Source organism: Benincasa hispida, chromosome 12 (assembly GCF_027475165.1).
Source record: "Benincasa hispida cultivar pf3 chromosome 12, pf3_genome.v1.1, whole genome shotgun sequence".
Classification (NCBI taxonomy): Eukaryota; Viridiplantae; Streptophyta; class Magnoliopsida; order Cucurbitales; family Cucurbitaceae; genus Benincasa; species Benincasa hispida.
The window spans coordinates 16,097,175-16,115,740 of NC_143489.1; the positions used below are offsets into that span (position 1 = coordinate 16,097,175).

The window sequence follows — 18,566 nt, forward strand, 5'->3', positions numbered from 1 at the left end:
AAACTAAGTGCATACTAAATCAAAATCAAACACAGTACAATATAATTTTAAAGGTCCTGAATGAATTAGATTGAAATACCAAGACAAAATGGAGGCAGAACATTACTAATTTATTATAAAAGAAACCACATCAACGCAACTTGTTCAATAACTCCTATAAAATCACATCATCGCAACAACTAATTTATTATCAAAGAAATGAAGGAAAATACATTTTCTATTACGATTTTTCTTTTAGTAAGCACCATTATATGGATGTAAAAAATGAAAGTCAAAAGTGGAAAACAAGAAAGTTACAAAAGGATAGCATAGTCTTTCTTTTAGTAACTGCCATTCCACATATAAATATTGCATTTATTGTATACAAAATACTATTACTTATATAACCAACAACCCTATAATATATTTTAAAGGTTGTAGAACGTATGAGTTGAACATGCACAAAAAATAAGGTTATCATTAAATTTAAGGGTCTATTTACATGTTCACAAAAACTAGGGTTGTCATTAAGGCTCTCATTAAAGGTGGTCTTCCTCGGAGTTGGTCACATGAGATGATTGTTAGTGTTAGTTGTGTTGGGGTGTATGCCCTAAAGCCTCGTAGTTTTATATTAGTTGAATCAATGGTTGATTAAGTTTATATTACTTGTGCAATAACCCATTAACCTAAGATTTAAGGTTATCTGATGTAACTTAAACATGTATGTAGAGACATACAAGTGGATCATGTTTAAGTGATAATCTAAATGGTCTGTAGTATATTGATAAGGTTGGGTGTCTTATCCTGGTTACACTACTGATACGACCCGCTTTGTTGTTGTTACGATTGTTGTAAAGTACTACAAATGATCTGATCCTAATTATTCTTGTGTAGTCATGTGAGTAGGGGTATCTTATACAAAAGAGTTTGTATAAAGACTGGACCACGAAATGTTAAGTCTTTATTTATAATGCCGTTGCTAGAAGAGACTTTCACCAGGATGACCATAGATGACTTGACATTAATCTTGAGTGAGTTGTAAACTCCTTCCTATGATGGCGATCCTTTGATTTGTATGGGTGAAAGTGGCCAGATTCGTCGACTCAATAAGCCTACCATTTTGGGGATTCGTTTGATTGGAGAGCTGGGAACACAGTTACATTGGGAACACAGTTATACAAGAAAAACTTCACTCATTCCCTATAGTTAAGGTAAGAAGATAAATTTCTCCCTTGAGGGCTGATTTTGGGACTTGAACAATGAGGCGCCTCACCCTCTCACAGTTATACAAGAAAAACTTCACTCATTCCCTATAGTTAAGGTAAGAAGATAAATTTCTCCCTTGAGGGCTGATTTTGGGACTTGAACAATGAGGCGCCTTCTCCTGGCCCGAAAGGGGTTCGGTCATAGTTGGACTATGACTAATTGTTCATTAGAGGGATTAATGGTACTTAAGAAGTTAGATATAACTACAGGGGTAAAACGGTAATTTGACCAAGCTGTACTTATGAGCAATTTGTGAAGGGTCAACGCACCGTTGATTGGTTATATCCAATGGACACGTAAATCTATCTATAGTACGAAGAGTTTAGCTGTCGGTTTTTAGTGGAGTGACTGACAGTTAATGAATGTTGATTAATTGGTTTAATTAAAAGAGTTTAACCAATTAATCTCATGTAATTGAAACTTCAATATATAGGTCCATAAGGTCCCCTCGTTAGCTCAATGAGGACTTATGGGAATGAAATAAATTTTGGTGTGATTTGAATTGTTCAAATTAATTAAAAGGAATTAATTGTATAAGATACAATTAAATAATATATATTGATACATTATACAATATAATGTATGTTGATACATTTTTATGAGAGAAATAAATATTTATGATTCATATAAAAACTATATGTTAAAATCTAGTGCGAAATTGATTCATTTAAATTTATATAGTTTTATGAGAGAAATAAATGTTTGAATATGATTCATATAAAACGTATATGTTAAAAATTTAATGTGAATACGATTCATATTAAATTTATGAGAGAAATAAATATATGAATATGATTCAAATACTAATGATGTGAATATGGTTCATATAGAAATTATATGTTAAAATTAATATGAATATGATTCATATTAAATTTATATAGTTTGATGAGAGGAGTTATTATTTGAATGTGATTCAAATATTAAATTATATGAACATGATTTATATAAAATCTATAGGTTATATCATATGTGATATAATATAAACAGTAGGTTATATGTTAAAGGGGAGGGCTCACTAAAGAGAGAATACAAAGTGTACTCTCTTGAACTCCTCTTTTCCTCTTGTTCTCTCTTTGAAAAATGAGATTTTGCAAAATTTGGTTTTCTCGTAAAGATCTCTCAAGCTCTCTCTCCTCCTTTACCAAAGTTGAGTAAGTTCACAACTCTGCACGATTCTTGTCCCTGATTGGTGGTGTCTGTTCCTGTGTTCGTGGATGTTGAGTTCATGAGATCGGGAGAAGACGATGTGTTATGGAGAGGAATGTGAAGAATAGATCTTCAATAAGTATGTGCTATGCTAACCCTTCTTCTTCTTCTTATACAGTAGAAAGCATGTTTAGTTAATTTTGTTTATCCCGTGTTTCTGTCCTCTAATTATTGTTATGTAAAATTAAAATTAGGACACGATTTCTTCCGCTGCGGGGAATTTCAATCCCTTCAAGTTGTTAGAGGTGGTTGTTATCGGAGTTGATCATCAAAGGTGATTTTTGTAAGAGTTGTCGTCGAAAGTGATTGTCAGAGCCTCGAGTTGGTTGCTGAAGGTGGTTTATGGAGTCCAAGTTGGTCATTGGAGTTGGCCACATGAAGGTGGTTGTCGGAGTCATCGTCAAAGGTGGTTACCAGAGCCTAGAGTTGGTCATCGGAGTTAGTGGCACGAAGGTGGTAGTAGTAATTGCTTGTACGAAAGTGGTTGTTAGAATTGATCACTAAAGTTCTCCTCAAAGGTGGTTGCTGGAGCTCATTCATCCGATGGGTGGAGCCATTTAAAGTGAGTTGGAGGGAGATTTGGGGTGAGTTGGAGGAAAAGTTGGGATGAGTTGGTAAAAAAACCAACTTAACAAAAAAAAAAAGAGAGAAATGGACAGCCTCGTCTAGGAACATCAGCTGAACTATGGCATCTATCATATCATGTTGGTTATGATGGTTATTGATAGACTCCTCTTTTCCTTGGTTTTCTTCTTCATCCTTGTTTTCGATTTCTCCTTCTTCCTTTTGTTTTGGAGCTCCAATGTTGCTGAAGTGTGGCATCGATGGTGTTAATGACGCGTTTGATTAGCAAACTGAGAGGAAGGACCAGAGGGACAAAGAAACAGACTATCATTGATGTTAAAAGGAAAAAGAAGGAAGGACCAGAGGGACAAAGAATGAATAAGAGAAACTCAAGAATGGACTAATAATGTCATTAAATGTAAAACTCTTGAGAGTAAAGATATCCCAGAATACTCGAGAATCTCCATATAATTAATACAAAAAATGATATAATTAATCCCAGAATGTCCATGGAATATCCCAATATTTGACAACCGTTGTTTGTAGATTTCTTCAAATTTAAGTTTCAATTATCTATTTCCAAAAACAAATTTCTTGAACTGACACAACAGATTACTAATTAAAAAATCACATGCAAATTGGGTAAATTAAGAACATGGGGTCACTTTTGAGCAAACAGAATGAGAGAAATAACAACCAATATTGAAAAAATATATAGTCTATTATTGTAAAAAGTATAGTATTTTAACATACAAACAGAAAGAAGGGTTGAGGGTTATTTGATTGCAGCTTTGAAATTACTCTCTCCCTCTCTAAGCTAAACTCAAAGAAACATTGTTTGTTTTAATTTGTAAATAAAAATGAGGAGGCTGATGTTCCTCTTCCAAGTAAGGCACAATGTACTTTTTTGCATCACTATAAGATATTCCAAGATGGCCTCCTGCAACTTTTATATATTTCACTCTTCCACCTTCATCTAAGCTTCTCAATCCAATCCAATCCTCAATGTAAAGCTTCGTCTGCGTGAAAATAAGCCAAGACAATTTCAAGACGGATCAATACACTTGAAAAGAACGACAGTCGATGTTAATCCATATTCAAACAATCTCGTTCCACAGAAAAGAAAAGCTAAAAGGAAAGTTTGTTAGCAGGAGCCTTGAGGTTTTCAAGGAACTCAAACCTCCCAAAAGTTGATTCGGGGAGTTTGACGGATCAAAGTCTCCCTACTTTTCAATAAATTTCATTGTCTGGATGCAGTAACATATAAACCACAAAATACTAAATATCCCTAAATGGACTTTGGTAACAATACATCCATAATTTCTTTATATAGGGCTATAGCTAATCTAAATAACAGTATCATCAGTGCTTTTAGGATTTCGTCATGAAGCCGAGATTCAGAGATGTTATATCATATGTGTTTGCAAAGACAATACAATGTTACCGTGCCTTATACGTGTGCGTGTTCCTCTTTTTGTGGCCAAGATATGTGGTGTTTTGGCACCAAAAAATGCTTGTACAATCTCAAGGATATTCTGAAATCTAAGTATTCATTTGGTCAACAAGTACCTGTTGTGGGGGTAAAACGGGTTCAAACTCTCCATCCGGGTAATATCCAAACCAGGATGTTTCCTTTGGGACCAGAACAGTGTCATCCTCAAACTGTTAGAAAGTGAAAGACAGTAACTATCCTTAATGTAATTCTGTGCGATAGCAAGATAAAGAATACAGAAGAACCAATAATAAATGGAAAACAATGACTCTGTAAATATACGTCAAACTTACCATGATTAGTACCAAGTTCTTTAAGCTGCTAAAACGTTCCTTGTAAGTGGAGTTTCTGGCATCGGGCCGCTCGTTATTGAGTTTTGGGAGAAATTTACAGTGCTCCAAATAGTCAGGAATATCCTGGAAAAAGAAAAAAGAAGGATCCTTGAGAACTTGGTGATGTAATGAAATCATATCTTGATTGGAAATAAAAACCACTCACATTTGGTAGTTTAATATAGCCACTGGGAGCCAGAGAATTCTGCAAGACCATAATAAGAGAAGATGTCAATTATGAATGATTAGAACAACCAAGCTATACAGAACAACGAAGCAGACTTCGATCTGTTGACAGTTTACACAAAACCATAAAGTTTAAGGAAGCTGGGAGATGGCGACATACTTGTACAACATCCGAGTAGATAGCTAACTTCATCAGGTCGTCTGCGAGTAGGCACCAAATACCAGACTGCAAATATATATATTAAAGGCCCTCAATAAAAATAAAAAATAAAAAAATCTATATTTGAAAAGATGAAAGATGGAAAAGCAAGAACAGTTCTTACACCACAAAGTGGAACAGAGGCTATGCCAGCATGAGGACCGCCTAAAGAGATGAAATTCTGAACCTATTTCCATGTGCAGAGAAGAAACAAATTAGAGTCAGTTATGGAAATGGAAACCATGCCGAAAACTAACAAATCATAAGTGTTTCTCACAGGAGGCACTCCATCGCAGAATTCCATAACTGCCCGGCCGATTAAGTTACCCTATCAAAACAATCAAAGGTTTACTCCAAGAGTGAATTTAATTTTAGTAAATAGAGAGAACAAGGAATGATTTAATCATTACTGCTTTATGAAAAGTTAAAGAGAGAAAAATGAACGTAAAACAGTCGGAAAAGACACAAATGTCAGTCAAGGATAACAACTTGAGGCAGTAATATTCCAAGACAGCAAGCAGTAGAACACAGAAACATTAAGTTTGAAATTTCTTGACCAAACAACTACTGGTCACTCGTGCTTAAAAGTTTCATTATTCATTCAGAAATTCAGGCACATTACATTGTGCATGGATTGAAAATGAGAAAAAAAGCTATACTGATTTGAAGTGTAGAGTTAAACTAAAGTTCTCAAGTAAAGTTCTCAAGTAAAGTTCTCAAGTAAAGTTCTCAAGTCCTCATGAATCGATTACCTGGGAAAGACCAACAAAATTGAAGCCCTCTCTTAGATCTTCCATTTTCTTCACCTGTAGTAATAATAACGAACTAGTTGCAAGTTAACATAGCTGTTGAAATCCAATTGGGGCAAAAACCAGCTGGAGATCTATACCACCTTGTTGCAAACAATTTGAGACTGCAGAACAGAAAACAGACACGTCACAACTCAAACGCATCTTAATCTCATGATGATCGATTCATATTACACATTATCTAACCTGCTCTTCAAGGGTCATAAACCATGAATCCCACCCCCCATTGCCAATTTCTCTGTAGGAAGATGGATTAAGCTCTATCAATGCACACAAAGATTCTGTGGTAAAACAACTTTGAGAAAACAACAGGGACATTCAGAAATGAACCAGATGACAAAAAACATTCCCAAGCTTGGTTTGACCTCGAGGAGTTCAATCAATCATGAGGAGCAACCTTATGACAAGTTAATATGAAAACGTTAATTTAGATTAGTTTATATAATGAAACTTTGGTGCTTATTGCAAATAAATTCCGGCCATGTATTTAAAATGAGTTTTATGCCATTTCATTCCTTCAACCAGCATAAAGACCAAGATTATTACCATGTAAGGTGAAAATGTATTCAACGTATGCTAGGAAAATGAATATGAATGGTGCAAAATAAGAATTGAAACTGAAAAAAGATTATATAACATAAAGTTCTTTTGAGTTTTGATCAAATTAATGATGCGAGAGATGTGGTTTTAAGCATCACTGAAGCAATTCAACGTCAAGTTCAACTAGACATCCCACTTTTGCTCCTCTACCAGACGGAGGGGTGTGGCCCTTCCATTAGACGAAAGAGCAATCGTAAGTGGTCTCGTTGAGCTCGAGGTACACCTACAACAATTCTGCAAACCAGGGCATTTTACATGAAAACCGATGGACAAACCAGTCATACAACTACAGTAGAAGCAAACAATGGCGTAAAGAAAATGGATACAGGTATTTAGAGAGGCATACATGCAATATCCTTTAGCACCAGAATTATCACTCAAGTACTTAGTAAATTTCCTCATGCCTTTATTTGAGCATTTATCTCCAATGCCTGCAACAGAGAAAAATATCAACTCAGAACACAACAATAAACCACTTTAAATCTAGTCTAAAAGCCAAGAAATGGCTCCAATTGAACCCTGATCATCATTACAACTTCACTTGAACAAACTCCATGAAATCAGCTGAATAAACTATAAAGAAAAACAAATCAAGAAGTGGGTAAAGCGTCTCAAAGATTCCTCCAATAACTAATTTCAACCAAACAATTCAACAAAGAACAGTAATTCCCAGAAAAAACAAACATCCTCTGGAAATGCCCTTTTGACAAAAACAACAATCATCCATACCAAACAATCAATTTCTTCATCCAACAAGTTCAAGCAGTAAATCTAAACACACCCAGTTGACAAGAAACGTAAAGGATTCATCAGATACAAAAACATATACTTGAGATTGAAGAAAAAAAAAAGAGAGGAAACAGATACATACCGTGGAGTACTATGAACGGTATGGAATGAGAAATTGGGATAATTATGGAGACGAAAATGAAGAAGAAGAAGATGGGCAGTGAGGAAAACGCCATAAGTTGCAGGGGAAACAGGAATTTGCAGAAAGAAGAAGATAGGTGATATTATGGAGTTCCCTCGCACAACATTGGTTGTCGAGAGATTAAAAAATCACAATCAAAATTTTTTCTTCGTCCCTAAAATTATTACAACTATTATTTGTTTTGTGGAGGTGGATCTTGATCTTGATCATCCTCCTGGTCCTGGGGTGCAAGAATGATCTCACAGTTTTTGGGCAAGAAAATGTTGAAGCCCAAAATAAGATGTGGGTGGTCTTGAAACAAGTCCATTACTGTTGCAAAGAGTTCCGCAGTATCAATTCTTTGGGCCTTGAAATCTTGAATTAATCGCAGGAAACGTTCATACTTTTCTCTTTCGTTTTGAAATGTTTCCCTCACTCTCTTGAGATATGATAGCGAATCCTTGGTGGTTAAATTCTGAGAACTTCCTTCTTCCGCCATTGAATGGAAATCACAGGATGCTCGAGTTTGAAGCCAATATAAATTAAGTTTTCAGTTTTGTGTTAGGTCCTTGATTATTCTATCAAAATATATATATATCTCAAATATTTTATTTGGTTGTCCATTCAGATTGTATTTTATCTTTTGATTCAAGGACTTATTAAACAGAAACTACAAAATTTAGGTATTTATTATTAGATAACATGGTTCGATTTTAAGATGAGTCCCTTGATTTCTCAATTTAATTTTATTGGACTTACTTCCTTTGGGGTATTCGCATTCTATTTATAAAATTCTCTGATCTAACATTTTCTTTATGGTTTTAGAGTTATCTTCTCATTTCAACTCCTCTCACTAGGTCGAACCTACCATATCACACTCGTTGGTAGACATATTCCTATGATGACCATTGGGGTTTGTTACTGGAGTAGGTTGCCGATGGTGGTCGTTGGAGGTGGCCGATGGAGGGCAGTGGTAGCAGCGGCAACTATGGTGGAAATAAGGTATTGGACCAGTGAGGGTATTTTGGTAATTTTAAGTATTATACAAATTAGGGAGAGATTAACAATTAAATACTGAAAAATCATTTTTTTTTTGTTTGTAAAAGTTGATTTCAAGTGCTTCTCTCAAATCAACTTATCCCATACTCATTTTTCAAAAGCTATTGTGTTCAACAAATATGTGTTTGATGACAATCCAAATTCTATTTCTCGATGTTTTTCATTGTATCCAAATTTTGAATTTTTAGAATTTAAAGTCCAGAATTATATTAAATAAAGATAAAAATATTTGGAAATACAATATATCGTGTTATAAACTATGTAATGTATTATAAATTATGTAATATTACAAAATAATAATTATACAATTTTTTTTAACCTAAAGCATATTTAAAAATAAATTAATTAAAGCTTATTGTCAATTAATATTTAGTAAATAATTATAACTACTTTTACGATTTATAAATTAGTATCTAACATTTTTTAAATACTTGTTTTAGAATCCAATTTCTGGATTTGCTACCAAACAAATTTATGAAAACATGAAATACAATTAGGTTTTCATTAAATTCCTTATTTTTAAATTTCCTACCAAATAGGTCTTAGTTACTTTCAATATGTTTTCTTAATTTAAGTTTTACTTTCAAATATGTTTGAAATTTATTAGACCATATATTTAAAGACTCAGTAGACAATTTTTTAAGTTGACTAACCTTCTAGACACAAAAATTAAAGTTAAGACTTTTTAAACTTTTTTTAAAGTAAAAAAATTAAATGTGCATGGACTAAATCTATTTTTAAGTTTGCGAAATACAACCTTACTTAATAAATAAAAATTTTAAATTAAATCAAGAGAGGAAAAAAAACCTAGGTTTTGGGTATAGTTTCAATTTGGTTCTTAGATTTCAAAATATCACACTTTTAGTCCTTAAGTTTTGAATTTAATTTCAGTTAAGTCCCTAAGAACTTGTTTGACTCACCAACATGAGTTAAGTTGAGTTGGCAAAATATACTAATTCAATGTTTGGCCCACAAACTTTAAATGTTGGTGGAGTCGAGTTGATATATTTTACCAACTCACCTCAACTCTCCCTCCTTTCGATGTTTTCAATCGTTCCACCCATCGACCACTATTGATGGGTGTCGCGGCAACACTCTTTGAATCAACTCTGGACTTCGATAACCACCTTCGATAACAATACGATGACCAACTTCGACGGCTAATTCCAGGCTCCGTCAAACACTTCTGTCAACAAATTCCAACGACTAACTCTGACAACCACATTTATGTGACCAACTCTAAGTTCTGAAGGATCCAAATTCCCGATACGGAAGCGATTGATTGCCTTGTGTGAGTGATTTCTTTTTGGAACAAAACATAAAACCAGAGAAAATAATACAGAAGGAGGATAAACAATATTTTGTCTAAGCATGTGGTCTAAATTAACAGAGAGGAAGGGAAGATAAGAAAACTTGCCCTTGAAGAAAATCTGTCTTCATGTTTTTCTTTCCTAGAATTACAAATTCATCTACTTCTCACGAATACAGCAAAGGTCACAGGGACTGTTTGATACAACCATAAGCGACTTTCTCACTATTCTCAAGGTGAGAATTAAGGCAGAGTTGTGGGCTTGTCTTGTTAATTTTGGTGAAGGAGAAGAGAAGAAATTATTGCAGAAAGAATTCACTATGTATTACACGCATCCTTCCACCATAAATTCCCTATGTAAACCTGCATATGAGAGAGATGATGGGAGTTATTTTTCATAACTCTCTTCATCACATTTTAATTATATTAAAATAATATAATTATATAAACTTTATATCATATTTCATATTATATTATATCATATATAATATAACCTAAATTTATATTCTCTTATATAAAATATAACCTAACTTTATATTCTCTCATATAAGCTACAGTTTTAATAGGAATTATATTCATATTAATTTTAACCTATAGTTTTATATGAATCTCATTCATATAATTAATATTTGAATCATATTCAAATATTTATCTCCCTCATTAAACTTTATATTAACGTAACCATATACATTTTATTAATTGCATCTCATACAATTAGTTCCATTTAATTAATTTGAACAATTCGAATTAATCCAAAATTAATTGATTCTTATTTAACCCTTATTGAGCTAGCAAGGACTTTATAGACCTACATATTAGAAGCTTTAATGATACGAGATTAATTAATTAAACTCTTTAATTAAATTAATCAACATTCATTAATTGTCAGTCACCCTAGTAAAAACCGAATACTACACTCTTTGCACTATAAATATATTTCTTTGTCAATTGGATATAACCAATCAACAGTAAGTTGACCCTTCACAAGTTGTTCGTGACTATAGTTGGGTCAAAATTGTCGTTTTACTCCTGTAGTTACATCTAACTCGTTAAGTACCACTGATTTCTCTAATGAATAATTAGTCATAGTCCAACTATAACGAGACCCCTCTATGATCAGTGAGAGGGTAAGACGCCTCATTGTTTAAGACCCGAAATCAACCTCTAAGGAGCAATTCATCTACTTACCCTAATAACGGAAAGAAGTGAATTCCATCTTGTGTAGTTGTGTTCCCAACTCCGTAGGCAGAAGTTCATCTACTTACCCTAACAACGGAAAGACACATTGAGTCGATAAAATTGATCATTCTCACCTATATAGATCAAAAGACCGCCCTCATAGGCAGAAGTTCATAACTCATTTAGGATTAAGGTCAAGTTATCTATGGTCATTCTAGCGAAATGTAAGTCTTTTAAGTAATGGTGTTATAAAGAGAGACTAATAATTTCGTGGTCCGATCTTATATAAACTCTTTGTTTATGATACCCGTACTCACATGTCTCTCCATGAATGATCAAAATCAGATCATTTGTAATACTTTACAATAATTGTAATAATTATAAAATGGGTCGTATTTGTAGTGTCACTAGGATAAGGTACCCAACCTTATCTACTACAGATCATTTATGTTATTACTTATACATGATCCACTTGTATGTCACCATATACATATTTAAACTACATCAAATAACCTATGATCAGTTTATTGGAGTTGGATTAATGTAAACTAAATGTAAAATAAAATAACATCTTATTTTATCAAATAAATAATTCGTATACAAATAATTTACAAACTATGAAACTCACGAGATTTAGAGCATCAACTCCAACACCTACAACCACCTTCGATTACAAACTTCGATAAAAATCACACTCGATGATTAACTTCGACGACCACCTTCACCCAATCAACTCCGATGAAACTCTAGGCTCTAACAACTACCTCCAACGAAAAACTTTATCGACCAACTCCAATACCACTTTCATGCAGCCAATTTTGGGATCCAACAACCACCTCCGACTACAAACTCAGACAAAATTCATTTTTAATGATCAACTTTGATGTCCAACTTCGTTGACCAGTTCTGGGCTTCGACAACTATCTTCGACGGCGAACTCTAATGACCAACTCCAATACCACCTTTGTACGACCCACATCGGACTCTGACAACCACCTCCGACTACAAACTCCAACAAAAATCATATTCAATGATCAACTTCGACGACCAGACCACCTTCGTACGACCAACTCCAATACTACCTTCAAGTAACCAACTTCGGGTTCCAACAATCATCTCCGACTATAAACTTTGGTGAAAATCCTCTTCAATAATCAACTTCAACAACTACCTCCGACTTATTATAAGACCGATGACATTTAAAGTATGTTGTAGGGTTGTTGATTGTATAAATAATAGTATTTTGGTTACGTTAAATTCCATATTTATATATAGAAAATTGTCGAATAGATTATTTAGGCCCTATTTGGTAATCATTTTGTTTTTGAAAATTAAACCTATGGATATTATTTCTACATCCAAATTTATTCTTTTGTTATCTACCTTTTACCTATGGTTTAAAAAACCAAGCCAAATTTTGAGAACTAAAAAAAATAGCTTTCAAAATGTTATTTTTTTTGTTTTTGGTTAAGAATTCAACGATTATATTTAAGAAAGATGCAAGTAGTTTTTTGTTTTTGGTTAAGAATTCATCATATCTTCTTACTTTTAGTATCTAGTGTAAACATCTACAATTAATTTAAAAGAATTAAAATAATTACAATCAATTAAGTTTCACTATTTTTTCATCATTATTAAAATTAATTTTAAAATTTCACTTCATATTTATTCTAAATTAATTAATAGACATTATCACAAGTTATCGAAACTAAAAAAAAATAGTTTTAGTCCTTAAGTTTTGAGTCTAATTATAATTAAGTCCCTAAGTTTCAAAAATGTTACAGATTTACCATTGAGATTTGAATTTTGTTTCAATTTGATCACTAGGCTAATATCCCTTTTCCCTTTTCAATCATTCCTACCTAGTTATTTCCCTAACATCACTAACAAATAGTACAAATTGATTCACTTACGAAATTAAATTAGGATTTAAATTATTATAAATATTAATTTGGAGTTTTAATTTGATAAAACCAAAAATTTAAAGGTATGAATTGATATTTTACCATATAATTTAAGTCAAGACTAAGGTTAAATTTAGCCTAAGACTTGATGATGTACCTTTACAAAATGTTATTTATGTTGTCTGAAAAAAGAGTTATTTATGTATATTACAAAGCCCCTATTGATCAGTCACAATGTTATATATATTTTAATAGTATCTTTGAATGGTTGACATTGTTCAGTTCATTGTAATTTAGTTTCAAATAGAAGCATGTGCAATTAAACCTAAAAATAATCCCTCAAAGACTTTGACCAGCTTTAGTTTAAAACCCTACTTGATCTTCCTTCATGGGTTATATGATATATATATTATGAAATTGCATTGCACCCCCTCATTTTTTCATTATTCTAACTTCAATTACTTATCTAAAATCTTTCATCTTATGAACCACTTTTATTAAATTTATTCTAAACTTCTGCAAATCATATTCAATTATTTTATATATAAAATGAACAAGTGAAATATCGAGATCTTGATTTTATGGAAATATGGATTTATTAATAGAATTCAAAATTCTTACAAATGGAGTGATCTAACAAGAAAACAGATTGAAAAAATAGTCTATTATTGTATAAAAGTATAGTATTTGAACATACAAACAGAAAGAAGGGTTGAGGGTTATTTGATTGCAGCTTTGAAATTACTCTCTCCCTCTCTAAGCTAAACTCAAAGAAACATTGTTTGTTTTAATTTGTAAATAAAAATGAGGAGGCTGATGTTCCTCTTCCAAGTAAGGCACAATGTACTTTTTTGCATCACTATAAGATATTCCAAGATGGCCTCCTGCAACTTTTATATATTTCACTCTTCCACCTTCATCTAAGCTTCTCATTCCAATCCAATCCTCCATGTAAAGCTTTGTCTGCACGAAAATAAGTCGAGACAATGTCAAGACGAGTCACCCTCATACAGCAGGACACTTGAAAACAAACGACAGTCAACGTTAATCCATACTCATACGATCTCGTTCCACAGAAAAGAAAGGTTAAAAGGAAAGTTTGTTAGCAGAAGTCTTGAGGTCTTCAAGGAACTCGAACCTCCCAAAAATTGATTTGGACAGTTCAACGAATCAAACTCTCCCTATTTTTCGATAAGTTTCATTGTCAGGATGCAGTAATGTATACATAATAAATGGAAAACAATAACTCTGTAAATATGTCAAACTGACCATGATTAGTACCAAGTTCTTTAAGCTGCTAAAACGCTCCTTGTAAGTCGAGTTTCTGGCATCGGGCCGCTCGTTATTGAGTTTTGGGAGAAATTTAAGGTGCTCCAAATAGTCGGAATATCCTGGAAAAAGAAAAAAGAAGGATCCTTGTGAAATCGGAAATGTAATGAATCATATCTTGATTGGAAATAAAAGCCACTCACATTTGGTAGTTTAATATAACCATTGGGAGCCAAAGAATTCTGCAAGACCATAATAAGAGAAGAGCATGTCGATTATGAATGATTAAAACAACCAAACTATACAGAACAACGAAGCGGACTCTGATCTGTTGACAGTTTACATAAAACCATAAAGTTTAAGGAAGCCTGGAGATGGCGACATACTTGTACAATATCCGATTAGATAGCCAACTTCATCAGGTTGTCTGCAAGTAGGCACCAAATACCAGACTGCAAATATATTCAAGGCCTTCAATAAAAGAAAATATAACCATCCATATCTGAAAAGATGAAAGATGGAAACGCAAGAACAATTCTTACACCACAAAGTGGAAAAGAGGCTATGCCAGCACGAGGACCGCCTAAAGAAATGAAATTCTGAACCTATTTCCATTTGCAGAAAAGTAACAAATTAGAGTCAATTATGAAAAAGCCAACCATTCTGATAAACATAAATCAAATCAAAGTGGTTCTCACAGGAGGAGCTCCATTGCAAAACTCCATGACTGCTCGACCAATTAAGTTACCCTATTAAAAGAAAGGGTTAAATAAGAAACTTTCCTGAGCTTGGTTTGACCTCAAGGAGCTCAATCAATAATGAGAGCAATCTTATGACAAGTTAATATGAACATGTTAATTAATATTAGTTTATATCATGGAAAACTTTGCTGCTTATGGCAAATAATAACGTTGGCCGTCTATTTAAAATGAGTTTTGTGCCCTTTCATGTCTTCAAATAGCACAAAGACGAACGTATGTCAGGACAAATAAATGTGAACCGTGCAAATTAAGAACTGGAACTGAAAAAATATTCTATAACATAAAGTTCTTTTGAGTTTTGATCAAATTATTGGGGCAAGAGGTGTGGTTTTAAGCATCACTGAAGCAATTCCACCTCAAGTTCGATAACATCCCACTCTTACTCCTCTACCAGATGGAGGGGTGAGGCCCTCCGATTAGACGAAAGAGTGATCGTGTTGAGCTCGAGGCACACCTACTACATGAAAACTAGGGCATTTTACATGAAAACTGATGGACAAACCAGTCATACAACCACAGTTGAAGCAAACAATGATGTAAAGAAAACAGATAGAGAGGCATACATGCAATGTCCTTTAGCACCAGAATTATCACTCAAGTAATTAGTAAATTTCCTCATGCCTTTATTTGAGCATTTATCTCCAATGCCTGTAACAGAGAGAAAATCTCAACTCTGAACACAAAAACAGACCATTTCAAATCTAGTACAAAAGCCAAGAAATGGCTCCAATTGCACTCTGAGCATCGTTGCAACTTAAATTGGACAAACTTCATGAAATCAACTGACAAACCATAAAGAAAAACAAATCAAGAAGTAGGAAAAAAAAGTTAAAGACTACAGGTTAACAATAAACATTTAAAAAACGCGGGGGAGGGGGAAAGCGTCTCAAAGATTCATCCAAGAACTAATTTCAACCAAACAATTCAACCAAGAACAGTAATTCCCAGAAAACAAACTTCACCATCCAAGCATCCGCATCCCCTGGAAATGCCCTTTTGACAAAAACAACAATCATCCATTCCAAACAACCAATTTCTTCATCCAGCAAGTTCAAACAGTAGAATCTAAACACACCCAGTTGACAAGAAACGTAAAGGATTCATCACATACAAAAACATATACTTGAGATTAAAAGAAAAGAGCGGAAGAAGATACATACCGTGCAGTACAATGAGGGGTATGGAATGAGAAATTGGGATAATTATGGAGACAAAGATGATGAAGAAGAAGATGGGCAGTGAAGAAAACGCCATAAGTTGCAGAGTGAAACAGGAATTTGCAGAAAGAAGAAGAAGATAGGCGATATAATAGAGTTCCCTCGCACAACATTGGTTGTTGAGAGACTAAAATATTACAATCAAAATTTTCCCTTGGTCCCCAAAATTATTACTACTATTACTTGTATTTATGGAGGTGGATCTTGATCATCCTCTGGGCAAGAAATTAATGAAGCCCCAAATAAGATCTGGGTGGTCTCGAAACAAGTGCGCTATTATTGCGCAGAGTTCCATAGTATCAATTCTTTGGGCCCTGAAATCTTGGAGTACTCGAAGGAAATGTTCATAATTTTCTCGGTTTTCCTGAAATCTTTCCCTCACTCTCGTGACATATGATAGGGCGTCAACAATGGTTGGCCTTTGGGAACATCCGTTTTTCGCCATTGAATGGAAATCACAGGACGGTGGAGTTTCGAGCCCATATGTACACATTTATAGGGCCTGGTTGATGAACTCACCCAAAAAAAAAAAAAAAAAAAAAAAAAATTCAATTATTACTGTAGCTCGACTTTCCTTCAAGTTTCAAAATTATTCTCCAATTATAAAAATTCTTTAGAATATCAAACGGAAGTCGGAATTTAAAATTGTGGCGATGACCTAAACATTTTTTTTTTCAAGAATATTATTTTTGAAGCGTTTATAAAAGTTTATGGATAATATTATAACTTTAAAAAATAAATAGTGGATATTTTTGAAATAAATGATAAAATCTAAGAGTATTTTTTTAAAAAAAATTTAACCTAATAGTTTTTAGATTAAATTATAAGTTTAGTGATATAACCTTTCAGGTTTGTCAATTTAGTCAATGAATTTTAAAAATTATTTTATAAATCTTTAAATCCAAAACTTTTACGGGTGTCTATTTAGTCCTTGAACTTAAAAAAATGTCACCAGACTTTCAATTTTATAGATTGTGTCTATTTAACTCTTGAACTTTTAAAAATGCACTTTCAATTTTGTGTATAATAGGTTTATGAAATTTCAATGTTGTGTGTCTAATAGAAAATTTTTTCAATCATATTCATCATTTTATTTCTAATATGTTTGGGACTTATTAGACAGAACATTGAAAGTTTAAAGATCCATTATATACCTTTTAAAAAATTATGCAAAAATAAAATTATAGAAAGAGAAGAAAATCAGTGATTAAAATTAACTTCTCTCCCTACTTCCATATAGAGTATGTTTCAATCTTACTCTTGCTTAGTAGTCAAACATTTTAACCAGGGGTGTTCAAAAAATCTGATAATATGAAAAAACCGATTAACCCAACGGTTTGGGTTGAGTTATCAAATCATTTGGGTTGGGTTGAGTTCAAATAAATGAAATTTTATGGGTTCGGTTGGTTCATGGGTTTACCTAATATAACCCAAACCAACCTGAATTTATTATTCTCTTTAAAATATTTTTTTTGTTACTTATAACACAATTATTTATACATATATTGATTTTAATTTTATTTAATTTCAATATTTTTTGAATAATTTATTCTTCAACAACTTTTAAAAGTGGTTTCTTTGCACTTTAGAAAGAAAATTTTCATTATATAAATTGAAAATTGAGTTGTTAATCTTAATTCAATATATGAAAATAATTAAATTAGATTTTTACATATTTACATTTTGTTTCTTTTTAGAATAAAATTTTAAATAAATGATCCGATTAACCCGAACCAACCCAATCCAAATATTTCATGGATGGGTTGGGTTGGGTTCATTTTTTAATAAGGGTTATTTGGGTTGAAGAAATTTACAAACCGAATAATTGGGTTGGGTCTAAAAAGTCTTTCAACCCAACCCATGAACACCCCTAATTTTAATCTTCATGTACTAGGTTGATCAAATAATCTCATGTATTTGTGATGTAATATTCTAGAATAGATTCGAGTTATCATCTATCTTAAAGAAAACATCTCCCATCTATCATAAAGAAAACATCTCTACTTCTAAAATTTAAAGAAGCTTATTTTGATCCTTATACTTGGAAAAATGGACAACTTTAGTCCTTATCAACAAAATTTTATATACAACAGAAGTTCTTAACCAGCACACGGTGTTTGAAATGAAAAAATGTGAGGAAAAAAGAAATGAAAATAACCAAAATTGTCACTTTTTGAAAATGTTGAGATTTAAATCAACATTTCAAAAAAGTGTAAAGATTAAAAGGAATAGAAGTTAAAATATATGGACTAAATGAATATTGTGAAAGGACCAACATCAAAATGAATCAAAATTAAAAGTAAAAAAAAAAAAAATAATATTTAT

General features: G+C 32.8%; 1 protein-coding gene and 1 pseudogene across 2 annotated transcripts; both read right to left on the bottom strand.

The window, feature by feature from the left end:
• Positions 1 to 3,717: 3,717 nt before the first annotated feature.
• LOC120068502 (uncharacterized) lies at positions 3,718 to 8,062 on the bottom strand. The gene is made up of 12 exons (XM_039020292.2): positions 7,505 to 8,062; positions 6,980 to 7,064; positions 6,220 to 6,271; positions 6,117 to 6,137; positions 5,977 to 6,030; positions 5,502 to 5,552; positions 5,349 to 5,411; positions 5,186 to 5,251; positions 5,006 to 5,044; positions 4,801 to 4,923; positions 4,585 to 4,677; positions 3,718 to 4,034 (listed from the first exon to the last, which is right to left on the bottom strand). The coding sequence occupies exons 1-12, from the start codon at positions 7,596 to 7,598 to the stop codon at positions 3,828 to 3,830; spliced, it is 948 nt and encodes a 315-aa protein (XP_038876220.1). The 5' UTR covers positions 7,599 to 8,062; the 3' UTR covers positions 3,718 to 3,827.
• Positions 8,063 to 13,633: 5,571 nt separating this feature from the next.
• LOC120067418 (uncharacterized) lies at positions 13,634 to 16,211 on the bottom strand (annotated as a pseudogene). Its single transcript, XR_016525307.1, has 8 exons — positions 16,185 to 16,211; positions 14,962 to 15,012; positions 14,806 to 14,868; positions 14,650 to 14,715; positions 14,467 to 14,505; positions 14,264 to 14,385; positions 14,050 to 14,175; positions 13,634 to 13,957 (listed from the first exon to the last, which is right to left on the bottom strand). The product of XR_016525307.1 is annotated as an uncharacterized LOC120067418 (transcript).
• Positions 16,212 to 18,566: the final 2,355 nt, after the last annotated feature.

Bases quoted from the DNA above. Each gene is read 5' to 3' on its own strand.
- LOC120068502 (XM_039020292.2), bottom strand. From the start codon at position 7,598: ATGGCGTTTTCCTCACTGCCCATCTTCTTCTTCTTCATTTTCGTCTCC. The intron at 6,272-6,979 runs GTATGCCTCTCT...ATCTTCCTACAG, and splicing joins GGTGCTAAAGGATATTGCAT to AGAAATTGGCAATGGGGGGT. The intron at 5,553-5,976 runs GTAATCGATTCA...TTGTTTTGATAG, and splicing joins ATTTTGTTGGTCTTTCCCAG to GGTAACTTAATCGGCCGGGC.